At 57.2% G+C, this 13,179-nt stretch overlaps 1 protein-coding gene across 1 annotated transcript; it reads left to right on the top strand.

The window, feature by feature from the left end:
* The first annotated feature begins 4,476 nt into the window (after window positions 1-4,476).
* On the top strand, window positions 4,477-12,358 carry C1QL1 (complement C1q like 1). The gene is made up of 2 exons (XM_005584471.5): window positions 4,477-5,328; window positions 11,689-12,358. The coding sequence occupies exons 1-2, from the start codon at window positions 4,732-4,734 to the stop codon at window positions 11,866-11,868; spliced, it is 777 nt and encodes a 258-aa protein (XP_005584528.1). The 5' UTR covers window positions 4,477-4,731; the 3' UTR covers window positions 11,869-12,358.
* The last annotated feature ends 821 nt before the right edge of the window (window positions 12,359-13,179 follow it).

Raw genomic sequence — 13,179 nt, 5'->3', positions numbered from 1 at the left:
TCCCAGCTACTCAGGAGGCTGAGGCAGGAGAATGGCGTGAACCCGGGAGGCGGAGCTTGCAGTGAGCCGAGATTGCGTCACTGCACTCCAGCCTGGGCAACAGAGGGAGACTCCACCTCAAAAAAAAAAAAAAAAAAAAAAAGAACAAGATCTTGGACTTAGTAAGTGCTCAAAAACTGTTAGCTACAGTAATCATTTTGGCAATGTATCCGATCTTTCTGCACGGGTGTCCCCCACCAAACAGTGAACTCCTCAGGGGCACCGTCCAGCCTTCTAGTCCTACCCATCTAAGGACACAGCATCGTCGCCTAGCTAGGTGTTTTCACCCAGGCAGGGCCTAGCTAGCTGTTTTCAGTAAATGTAAAAACAACTCAATGCAGATCCAGCAGCTGATGATTCAGGGCACAGCACCCCGCTTCCTCACTCCCAAACCCAGACACACAGCAACACCAACAGCCTCTTACACATTCACACCCACTCACATTCATTCAAAGAACCCCAAAATACCACAGAACAGTCACCCAGTTCCTAAAGTCAGCACCAGCCATGCCAGGGTAAAAAGTCTTACCTATGCTCTTCCCTGTACCCTCCACAATATACCTCAATGCCTGGAATGACGGGGGCTATTGGAGCGACCCCTTTACTGTAGGAGTTCCTACAGTAGGGTCATTCCAGATGGGGGCTGTAGGAGTGACCCCTCACACTCACAGAAGGGGAAGCAAAGCTAGACCTTCAGCCCCCCACTGACAGCATCCCAACTACAGAGAGAGCAGCCGCCCTCCTTACCTTAAAACCCTCCTTCCCTTTCTGCTTCTGAAAACCTGAGTCCTGGCCCGGGCTAGGCATGGTGGCTCACGCCTGTAATCCCAGCACTTTGGGAGGCCCAGGCAGGCGGATCACCTGAGGTCAGGAGTTTGAGACCAGCCTGGCCAACATGGTGAAACCCTGTCTCTACTAAAAATACAAAAATTAGCTGGGCATGGTGGCACGTGCCTGTAATTCCAGCTACTTGGGAGGCTGAGGCAGAAAAATCGCTGGAACCTGGGAGGCGGAGGTTGCGGTGAGCCGAGATGGTGCCATTAGGCTTCAGCCTGGGCAAGAAGAGTGAAACTCAGTCTCAAAAAGAAAAAAAAAAAGGAAAGAAAGAAAACCGGAGTCCCTGTTCTTAGCAGGTGTTTGAAGAAGAGGCCTGGAAGCCGAAACTTCAGGGTTCTTCCCTCACTCATCCAGTTCCATCTCTGAACCTGGGAGCCTAGGTCCATTGTCCCCCTCTCCTAGTGCCAAGCACAGCAATTGGTAGGAAGCTGGCAGGACCAGGGAGACCTGAGGCCTGGGGGTCTCCTGAGAGGGCCTTCTTGGCCTTGAGGTGAAAAAATTATATTAGCTACCATTTACGAGGTGCATAATAAGGGTCAGATACTGAGCCCAAGACTTTACATGCATAAAATCTCATTTAATCCTCACAACCCACCTTTTTCCAAAGGATGCCAGGCGCTGCCGGGTAGGCTATTTACCTAAAATTACTGGATAGGATGGGCACACAAGCCTTTTCAGTTTTGTTGTTAATGAGACAGGGTCTTGCTCTGTTTCCCAGGCTGGAGTGCAATGGCGTGATCTCGGCTCATTGCAGCCTCGACCTCCCAGGCTCAATCGATCCTCCCGCCTCAGCCTCCTGAGTGGCTGGGACTACAGGTACGCGCCACCACGCCAGGATCTCTCTAAGTTGCCCAAGCTTGTTTGGAACTCCTGAGCTCAAGCGATCCTCGGGCCTCAGGCTCCCAAAGTGCTGGGATTACAGACGTAAGCCACAGCACCCAGCTGGCACGCAGGTCTTTAATATCAGAATCTTCAACAGTCCAGCTTCATAGAATGTTGGGGGGCAGCATGGCGGATGGGGGGGGTTGTGACTGTCTTCAGGCGTTAGACTGGGAGATGCCCCTCAAGGCAGCACCTGCTCCCCAATCAGCCAAGCCCTCATCTCCCGGAAAGAGGGGCGCTGAGAGCAGGGGATGGGTGGAGGGTCGGGTAGGGGGTTAAGGAGTGCTTCTTTGGGGGCCTGGGCGGAGCCGGGGCGGGGCTTGGCGAGCCCAGGGGAGGCGCCGAGCCGGTGGCTCCGGCTCACAGGCCAAGATGGCTGTTAATTAAAGTGCTGGCACTAGCTCCTTTCTGCAAAGTTTGAAGCCGTTATTTTCCACTCCAGCGAAGCGGGGAGAATCCGGCTGGGCTGACGGAGACGCCACACCGCGTCAGGGGAGCAGGCGCTTTTTCGGAGCGGGAGGCGGGGCGCCGTGCTGCTGTGAGCGCGCCTCTTGGATGCCCCGGCCGGCGCGGGGGTGGGTGGGCGCTCCCGCCCACTCCTTGGCCCCCGGCAGCTAGCCGCGGTGTGCCCGGAGGACTCTGCGAGTGCTGTGGGTGGCGGGCGAGCCCCAGCGGCGTAGCAGAGGAGGGGCCCGCGTGCGAGCGTACTAGAGAGAAGGGGGTCCGTGCAAATCCCAGGCTGACGACCGCGCACGCGCCCCTCGGGTCACCAGCCCTGTCGCTCTTGGTGGGGCACACCGAGGAGACCACCGTGAGGAACCGGGGGGCCTGATTGCCTGACAGCCGAACGCTGAAGACTACTCTTCCCGAGCTCAGGGAGGTCTGGCTGCCCTGAGCCCCCTACCCCTGGGCTTTGGGCGGTAAACAGTACCTAGAGACTCCATCGCGCTGAGGTTGGAAGATCCTGGAGCCAGGCTACGAGTTTGAATCCCGGCTCTCCCACTTATTAGTTGTGTGACTTTGAGCAAATCTCTTAACTTCCCAGAGCCTCAGTTCTCCATCTGTAAAATTAAAATAATGTTGGACTTTACTTCTTTGGATTGATGTGAAGATCAAGCGTGATCATGTATGTAAAACATTCAACACAGGGTCTAGCACAGAGTAAACCCTGAATGAATGCTACTTATTGAAGTTTTTTAGCTCCCTCCTTGGTGGCGGTGGGGTCACTCTAACCCCCTCAGCCATCAGTGCTTGGAGGGTCCTCTCTCACAGCCCCCTCGTTGGATGTCCCCGTGTCCTTCTCCTCTCAGCCCTGGATGAGGTGAGCGACCTCAACCTTGGGTAGGGAAGGCCAGGGAATCATTTTGCCATGGTGAAGGGTCAATAGGGAGAGTGTGAGCCGGAAGGGGCCTCTTGGGAGAGGAGAGGCTGGGGTGTCATTCTTTAGCGGCCGCCAGTCGCCTCCGAATGGCAGAATCCTCCCCGGTGGGCCGGATAAAGGAGGGCGAAGGAGGAGCGGAGGAGCAGCCCGACCTGGGCCTCAGATAATGTGACAAATATTTTGATGGAAGCAGACACGTTTCGGTTTATGCAACCTAAACACTTTGCTGCACTTGAGGAAGAGGAGAGCCTCCCACAGCCTGATGGGGAGAAGAGTTGGGGGGCGGCGGAGGAGGCTGGGGGTGAGGGAGGAGGGGCTGAGGGGCTGGATGAGATCCACCCCTCCTCCTGGAGGCTGGAAAAGGGGGTCACCCCTCAGGGACGTATTTGCATCTGTCAGCATGCAGAAATAATGTGGGGGTGCCCGCCTTTTTAGGATCCCCTTTTCTCCCTGGTCCAGAGGCAGGGATAAAGGGATTGAGCAGAGGGAGATGGAAGAAAAGGGCCCAGGAAAAAGCAGCCTGGCCACAGTTCGGTGAGGAAGGGGCTGAGGTGAGGAGGGGGTTGAAGCTCCTGATCCCCCTCGGGGGAGGCGGGTACCCGAACAGTCAGAGCCAGAAAGGAGGAGGCGGCCGCCCTCAGGACTCGGGCTCCGCTGGGCCCCGGGACAGGCATTCATCCGATCCCCGGATCTCCCAGACGGGTGGTCTGTGAGGCCTGAGTGCCACATAGTCCCCTCTGTAAGCTCTTCTTCGCGTCACAACCCCTTTCTCATCCTACCTTCCCGCTCCCCCCTTCGTCCTCCCCTCAATCACTCTCTTTGTCCCCTGCAGACCCGGGCGCTATCCTCTCGCTTCCACCCCCTACAGGTCTTGTCCCGTCGCGACCCGCGTCCCTCTGTTTTCCTGGTGACCGACCCTCGAGGCCTCTCCTCTCCCGATCCCCTCGGCGCTCTCTAGCTCTCCCTGTGGCCCTCTCTCCCATTCGCTCTTTGGTCCCTACTCTCCCCTTTCCTTGGAGCTCCTCCCGGGTCTCTCGGACCCCGGCCCCCATCCCATTTCCGAGTCTCCGTCTCCGCGTACTCAGTCTCCCCTTTCCTCTCCCGGCTCCCGCCCGGGGTCTCCGCGGCCCGCCCCCTTCTGCCCCGCCCACCTCGAGGCGCCCGCGGCCCAATTAGGCGCCGGCCCCGCCCGCAGCCCCACCCCTCGTGAGCCCAGAGCCGCGCGGAGCGGGCGGGGCGGGGCCCGGCCGAGGGGGCGGTGGCCCCGGCGCCAGGAGGCGGGAGGAGCCAGCGGGGAGGCGGGAGGCGGGAGGCGGGAGGCTGCGGCCGCAGCGCTCAGTCCGGCAGCGCAGCAGGAGGGAGGCGCGAGGCAGGAGTCGGCGGCTGGGCTCCGCAGCGCAGCCAGCGCAGCGCGGCGCCCCGGGCCCGGCCCCATGCCCGCAGCCCCGCCGGACCGCCCTTGAGCGCGGGCGTCTAGCCCGCGCCCCCCGCCCGCCGGCACCATTGCCCCGACGGCGCGGCCGGGCGGCCCGGCGCTCCCCAGGCTCCGCGCGGGCCGAAAGACGCTGCTAGCGGCCGCCGCGGGCGTGGTGATGCTGCTGGTGCTGGTGGTACTCATCCCTGTGCTGGTGAGCTCGGGCGGCCCGGACGGCCACTATGAGATGCTGGGTACCTGCCGCATGGTGTGCGACCCCTACCCCGCGCGGGGCCCCGGCGCCGGCGCGCGGCCCGACGGCGGCGACGCCCTGAGCGAGCAGAGCGGCGCGCCCCCGCCTTCCACGCTGGTGCAGGGCCCCCAGGGGAAGCCGGGCCGCACCGGCAAGCCCGGCCCTCCGGGGCCTCCCGGGGACCCAGGTCCTCCTGGCCCTGTGGGGCCTCCGGGGGAGAAGGGTGAGCCAGGCAAGCCGGGCCCTCCGGGTCTGCCGGGCGCGGGAGGCAGCGGCGCCATCAGCACGGCCACCTACACCACGGTGCCGCGCGTGGCCTTCTACGCCGGCCTCAAGAACCCCCACGAGGGTTACGAGGTGCTCAAGTTTGACGACGTGGTCACCAACCTAGGCAACAACTACGACGCGGCCAGCGGCAAGTTTACGTGCAACATTCCCGGCACCTACTTTTTCACCTACCATGTCCTCATGCGCGGCGGCGACGGCACCAGTATGTGGGCAGATCTCTGCAAGAATGGCCAGGTGGGCCAGGCGGGGGCATGGGGCTGGCCTGGGGGCAGGGCACCCAGGGAGCCCGGGGCAAATGGGTACCTGATCGGAGTTGGCGAGGGCACCAGGCGGACACAGGTGGAGACCCCACCCTACTGCCCCGCTTGGGCATCACGTGTGGGGATGGTCGGAGCCAGCGGACATCTCCGATCCTCAGTTCCTGGGCTCCCGCTCCAAGACAGACGCTGCTGGGCACCGTCTGGAACGCTGCTGGAAATGCGGGAAACGAACCCAACTAGTCAGAGCGCAGGGCTCACAGGTGCACAGACTTGCCCTTGGGGGCTTGCCCCTTGGGAAGTGGATTAGGGCCGACACCAGCGGGCGATAAGGGGAGGGCAAGGATGAGCTCTGGCGCATGGAATAGGGAGAAGCAGCATCCGCACCCGCGGGCGCCTAGGCGCGTGGCCATGGGCGCACGCGGAGAAAGGTGGCTGCAGGAAATGTTTGGGGCACAAAGGCAAAGGGAGCCCGGTGCTTAGAGCCCTGGCTGCAGTGCGTCCCCTGCTCTCGAGAAGGGACCATTGGGCGGATCTGACACCCTTTGCAAAATCCGGGAGTTGGGAGCTCTTTCCCACTGTAGCAGAGCTGCCCCAACAAGAAGGCAGTCTGGAGGGGAGGGGTAGTTTTTCCTCTTGAGGCGGGGGAGGAAATGGAAACTCCGCCTCTTCTTGGTCTCCCGCTCCAGCCCCTCCTGACTCGGGGGTATGTGGGATCTTCTCCATTCTCTGTCCCCACCTCAGACGCTGGAGCTGGAAAGCGCTGAGTGTGTCGGGGACTCTGGTACCAGGACTCGCATGTGCCTGTAGCTCTCCTTGGAATGGCCGACCCCAGGACCAACCTCCACCCAGCCCCGCCCAGGGGTGACAATTTTAGCCAGCTATCTTGATAACGTCTCCCTTCCCAGTGCTCCCACTCATGGTGGCCTGCGGCCTGGGGGTGTGGTCAGGCCGAGCATTCTCTTGGAAGAAGGGGACCGCTGGTCAGAACTAAAACTGAGCTAGTGAAGTTGAGGAGGAATCTCCCACGATTGAGATGCAAGACCTTGTTGGAACCCTTCCCACGGCAGCACTGCCCTGAAGCTCTGCCAGCCTGCGGGTCTGCAAGTCTTGGGGGCAGGGACAGGAGCAAGCAGGGAAAGTGAGCAGATAGCCAGCCAGGTTCTTGTAAGTCAGCCCCTCTTCTCTTTCTTCTGCCTGGCTGCTGCCCCCCCACCCAACACCTTTTCTCTGGTTTCTGCCTCTCCCCTGCCTCTTTCTTCTATTTTTCTGTTTCTTATCCATCTCTCTCCCGTGTCTGCCTTTTCCGTCTCTCCCTGGGTTTCTGGCCTCTCCTCCCCGGGTCTAACCCCACTCTTCTCTATTCCTTGTATGTCTCTCTCCCACGTGTGTCTATCAGACATCCCTGTGTCTCTCCTCTTTGTCCTTGGTTCCTGACCAAATGGGAGGCCCCAGTATCCAGCAAAGGCTCATTCTGCAGACAGCCCCATGATTCCCCCTATTAATCACCAATAAGGGATGCAGCAATGTCACCTTCATCAATGGAATGTCTTCCTTTCCCAAAGAAGTTTGGGCTGACACAGAGCTGAGGTTTCAGAGGATTGACAGCTTGCCTGGAGAGGGAGGCAGTCATCAGGCCACAGGTTGGCCCTAGACCCTGCACCACCTCAGGAAGTCCCCACAGGTCCCCAGAGATGCTGTGTGCTTAGAGTGGGGAACTTGCGTCAGTCACTGGGAGGTAAAACCATCTCAAAAGCTCCTTTTCCCTCCATCAGGGGCAGGGTGTTGACAGAGTCTGATGAAGGGGTGCTCATTGGAGATGGGACCACAGGCTAATAGGAAAAAAGGAGGTGACTTTAACTAGGGGTTTCAAAGGCCTAGCACTTAATAGTTACTCAAACCAGCCCCCTCAAAAGAAAACCAGGAGAGGCTGGGCGCAGTGGCTCACGTCTCTAATCCCAGCACTTTGGGAAGCGAAAGCAGGTGGATCAGCTGAGGTCAGGGGTTTGAGATCAGCCTGGCCAACACGGCGAAACACCGTCTCTATTAAAAATACAAAAATTAGCTGGGTGTGATGGTGCATGCCTGTAATCCCAGTTACTCAGGAGGCTGAGGCAAGAGAATCACTTGAACCCAGGAGGTGGAGGTTGCAATGAGGTGAGATCTCACCACTGTACTCTAGCCTGGGCAACAGAGTGAGACTGTCTCAAAAAAAAAAAAGAAAGAAAGAAAGAAAGAAAACCAGGAGAAATAGTGGGGCCTATAGGCCCCTCTTCCATGTCCTTTATGACTTCTTCCAAATTGCCCAAGAGACTTATTTATCTCACTAGTCATCCCACTTGTTAGTTTTGAGCCCCTACTAGGAGCCAGGTTTGAGGCTTTGTAGGAGTTCAGTCCACTTGCCCTCCAAGACCTCATGGCCTATGCAGGGGGAACATTCGTAACGTACAATCACACACCCCAACGAGTACTGTGTTAAAGGTGGGCTGGGAGCCCAATTGATGACTTCGGTCCCCAAATGTGTTGGCTGGGAGGGAGTGCTTCAGTAGGGCCTACCCTGGTGCAGACCAACCTGATGCAGGGAAGAAGATGGTGAACCTTGGTCCCCAAGGTGAGGAGATACCACTAGGGAGAAAATAAAAGGTCAAGTGTAGGGGAAAGCCAGCTCAGAGGTGGATGAGGACATTTAAATAAGCAGAGGAAAAAAATGGCAGGACCGGGCAATGGATGCGAACAAAAGAGAGAAGCTTGTATCTCCCATGACTTCAGAACCCGGGGCCATCCTGAGCACTGCACTTTTTCTTCCTGGCTTCCTGCCTGTAGAGAGGCTTCCAGAATTTCTTTAGGGAGGCAGAGCTGAATCTGGGCTCTGTCTCTTCTCTGGGCAAGTTCGGGATGGGGAGTGCCACCTTCATGCCTGGCGCTGAGGCTCCCTCTGTCCTTATCTGAGGCCCACTGGCCCCTGTCCTTAGGGGTAGCCTTGCATCAACACCCCTGATGGCACCAAGTCCTGACCATTAGGATGCGAGGAGCCTGGGGAAAGGACTCGGGGTTGGCAGTGGGGCCCTGGGTGTGGTGAGTTGCCTGCAGCTGCCTCCAAGATCCACAGTTCAGGTGGGTTGGAGAGGACACAAAATTAATAAACTGGGCAGGGGGCTTTGTGAGGATGTGCCAGGGCCTGTGGTCAGGGTGCTGCTTATCCAGGGTAGCAGGCTGTGGGGAGGTGAGTATCACCAATGGGCAAGGGGTTTGACAACAGACTCTGACTGCAGCAAGAGGTGCTGGCATATATAAATTCAAGGTGGCGGTATAAAGACCTAAGAAGGCCGGCACGGTGGCTCACTCTTGTAATCCCAGCACTTTGGGAGGCCGAGGCGGGCGGATCACCAGAGGTCAGGAGTTCGAGACCAGCCTGTCCAACATGGTGAAACCCTATCTCTACTAAAAATACAAAAAAAAAAAAAAAAAAAAGGCTGGGTGTGGTGGTGGATGCCTGTAATTCCAGCTACTTGGAAGTCTGAGGTAGGAGAATCACTTGAACCTGGGAAGCGGAAGTTGCAGTGAGCTGAGATTGCACCTCTGCACTCCATCCTAGGTGACAGACCGAGACTCTTGTCTCAAAAAGGAAAAAGACCTAAGGAGATCAGCCTCTCCCCTGGTGGTGGCAGATGGTCCCCTGGCTATCCTCTCTGGCCCCTATACCTTTCACAACACAGAGCACAATGCCTGGCACAGCAGGAATGCAGTAAATATGTGAAAATGCAAGCGTCCCCCATGGGCTACGCTGGCTCCCCGGAGCCACATCCACACACCCAAGACCCCAGCATTGATCTGAGGGCAGGAACATGTTTCCTGGATACCCTCTCACCCAGTTCCCTTGGTCAGACCATTGCCTCAGTTTCCCCTCCTGGCAGCCCTTGAGGAACTGATTCTGCAGCGCTCCCTCATAACAAGGCCCAAACCTGCTTTCTTGCTTCCTTGGCAACCTCGTTTACCCACACTTCCCCTTGGACCCCAGGAGGAGCTGCAGACCTCAACTGTCTCCAGTCAGGCAGAGAATTGGGACCCCTGGGTTCCAACCCTGGATGCCCCACCATCTAAGGATGGAAGGGCATAAATTCTCTCTGCCTCCATGGATAATTAGGATAATTACGGCAACAATCATGGTGATGAATAAATAATAAACATAAGCATAACAGTTCTGATACAGTCACATCACCAGGAGATTCCTGATGACAGATGACTCTGTTCCAATGGATTTGGCTATTAAGGAGCACACTGTTTTAATGAGTTAAGGCTAAATTAATCTGGGCAATAAAAATAATTGTTATTAGTAGTAATTTATTAGCAAAGATAATGAAATGCGTGTGTAATAATAAATACTACCAGGATTAGGGCTCAGGGAACAATACAGAAGTTGGCTGTTTGCTTTCAGCTCTTCCCTAATAACTCAAAGCCCCATCAAGATCTAAATGTTTTTTTTCTTCATCATCAAAAGACTTTTACAGAGGTGGCAGTGGTGAGGCAAAGTCTTCTCATCCATTTTCTAGACACAGAAACTGAGCTCCTTGGCAGACAGCGTCTCCCCTCTCATTTATTCCCTCCCACCTTTAACTAGACCAGTTTTCCCAGCTAAGCGCACGAAGAGTTTCTTCTCTGGTTGGGAAGAAGAGGTTGAAGGAGAAGAAGGGGTTGGAGATGGGCTTTAAAGGGAGGCCCTCATGCAAATATGTCAGGTCCTCTTCATTGCAGCATCGCGGCTGAGTCAGCAGCTCTGGCACAGCTGACCTGCAGTGCTGCCTCCAGTCCAGGAGAGAGGATGGGCCCCTCCCCAAATTTGGCTTGGTTCTACCCACACTTCAGCCCTGGAGGGTGGGATGGTGAGCTGCCTTCCGTGAAGGGACAGGATAGAGAGGGGCCGTGGAGAAACCTGAGAGAACTCCACTCAGTGCAGCCTCCCCACACCACAAGCCACAGTCCTGGAGAGGGCGCTTCTCTTCCAGGTCTCTACCCAGGATACACTGGAGAGGCCCCGATCCTCAAACTCAGGACTTATGTTTCCATCCCTGTTAGAGGAATGTCTGTAGATCATTTGTTCACCACCACACAATCTCTCTCTCTCTTTTCTTTTTGAGACTGAGTCTCACTGTGTGGCCCAGGCTGGAGTGCAGTGGCGTGATCTTGGCTCACTGCAGCCTCCATCTTCCAGGTTTAAGTGATTCTGCCTCGGCCTCCCCAGGAACTAGGATTACAGGCATGCGCCACTACATCTAGCTAATTTTTGCATTTTTCGTAGAGATGGGGGTCTCACCGTGTTGGCCAGTCTGGTCTCGAATTCCTGACCTCAAATTTTCCACCAACCTGGGCCTTCCGAAGTGCTGGGATTACATGCATGAGCCACCGTGCCCAGCCACACACAATCTCTTATGATTATAGTCAGAGCCTCCAAAAGTGACAGCAGGCTCCAAACCCAAATGCTGGTGCTCCCTTGACCCATTATCCTGCCTGTCCCTCCCCATCCCCCATCAAGGCAGGGACCAGCAAGGATGTCACTTCAGACCGAGAATCCCAGAGGGAAGTAGGGCCTGGATTCCCTTCTTCCCACCCAGTTCCTTTCTACCACCCTGAGGTGAGATAGGAGGAGCTACAAGTCCTCTTTGGGTGGGTAGTGACAGGTATATCGCTATAGCTCCATGGAGACTGGCACCCATACTCCTTCTAAGCCCTGGGAGGGGAAAGCATTACCAGGCCTTCTGTCTCACTGCTGCAGCAGGGGAGACTCTGGAATGCATTTCAGACCGAAGACCTGGCCCTGGTTCCAGGATGGTTGCTGACTGGCAGCCTGGCATTGATCCAACTGCCTGACCTGTGGGGCCAAGGTGTGCCCTTGTGTCCATCCACTGACATACGATCCAGCGGGTGTGGCTGAAACGATGGCATCATTATGAAAGCAGAGAGGAAGGAATGATGAGAGAAGGGAAGGCCCTCCATCCCCTGGAGGTCCAGAGAATTCCTCTTTGCAAGGACCGGCTTCCAGGCTTCCTGGAGGTATTGAGGTTCTGGGCCAGCTGGATGGAAAGCTCTATAGGAGTGAAGGAGGAAGACTCTGCCTTGACTCCCAATTCAGGCCCAGATCAGACCTGCCCTAGAAATCCAGGGCTCGTCTCCGCCCCTCTCCTGAAACAAGTTCTGTACGATTGGGAGGGGGCCGGGTGGGATGAGGCGAGGCTGCAGGCCAGGTTTCAGGGTCTGCTGATCCTCCCCGGGACTGCCTCACCTCCCTCCCTTCTCATCCTCCCTCCTCTCTCGCCCTCCCTCCCGTGTCCCCTACCCGCAGGTGCGGGCCAGTGCTATTGCCCAGGACGCGGATCAGAACTATGACTACGCCAGCAACAGCGTGATCCTGCACCTGGACGCCGGCGACGAGGTCTTCATCAAGCTCGATGGAGGCAAAGCACACGGCGGCAACAGCAACAAATACAGCACGTTCTCTGGCTTCATCATCTACTCCGACTGAGCTCCCCGTGTCCCTCCACCCACGTCCCTCACCCCCGCGGGATCCCCTCCGGGCGGGGCAGACGATGACTCGCCCCTGCCCACCCGCTCGCCGCCCGGCCCTCCCCGGCTATGACGCCCCCGGCCCGTGCTCACCACCGCCTGGGCCACAGCTAGGCCCTCCCGCCGGCTCGCTGCAGAGCCGGGCCCAGCGCGCCCTGTCCCCGTGCCCGGGAGCCGGGGTTGACCGCCCCCGCCCGGCCCACGCTATATATTTGTACAATAGGACTGTTTACTGCCCACCTCCGCCTGCCAGCCCACCCCAGCCTGGGGAGAGGTCGCGGCGGCGGGGTTGCTTCCTGCGCTCTGAGATGAGCTGCCCTCGGCTCCCTCCGGGGTGGCGCGCCCAGGGAAAGGGGGAGTTGGGGACTGGATTGCTTCCCAGCACCCTCAGAGCCCCTGCCCGGCTGTGCCCCGTCTGACCAAAGCTATAATAAAAACATTTTCACCCCGCGGGGGTTTCAGTGTGTGCCCTGGGGAGGGTTGAGGGAGGGAACCGCGGACCGTGCCCTCCTCCAGATTAGGAAGGGGTCTGGTGGAAGTTTCTAGGGGAAACCAGGTGCCAGAACTTGAGCTGCTCCAGGAGGAAGTTGCCAAAGGGTCCAATGCCCACCACAGCCCAAGTGGGCCTGGAAAGCTGGAATGGGAAGCAGCCCAGTTACTTCATCATCTTCCATGGTGGACAAATTCCTTTTTTTTTTTTTTTTTTTTTTTTTTTTTTGAGACCGAGGAGTCTCCCTGTGTCGCCAGGCTGGAGTGCAGTGGCAAGAACTCGGCTCACTGCAACCTCCACCTCCCAGGTTCAAGTGATTCTCCTGCCTCAGCCTCCTGAGTAGCTAGGAATACAGGCGTGCACCACCACGCCCAGCTAATTTTTGTATTTTTAGTAGAGATGGGGTTTCACCATGTTGACCAGGCTGGTCTCAACCTCCTGACCTCGTGATCCACCTGCCTCAGCCTCCCAGAGTGCTGGGATTACAGGTGTGAGCCTCGCTGAAAGTGGCATCAGCATTCCACAGGCACAGGTGATCTTTAAACTGGGAGACCTAGGTCCAGCCCTGGGCCACCATGTATGAACCTGGGCAAGTCACTCCTCTCAATTCAATTTAGGATTAATGACAGCCATAGAAAGGAACATATTTTAGACTAAAGGCTGGTTGACCTAGGTCTACGCACTTGACCTCTGTGCTTGGGTTTCCTCATCAATAAACGTAGGTAAGGAGACCTACCTCACTTGATTGAAGATTAGTGAGCTATATTGTTAAGTGCTCAA

Source organism: Macaca fascicularis, chromosome 16, assembly GCF_037993035.2.
Source record: "Macaca fascicularis isolate 582-1 chromosome 16, T2T-MFA8v1.1".
NCBI classification, from domain to species: Eukaryota; Metazoa; Chordata; class Mammalia; order Primates; family Cercopithecidae; genus Macaca; species Macaca fascicularis.
This window is presented reverse-complemented; position numbering and strand designations above follow the sequence as displayed.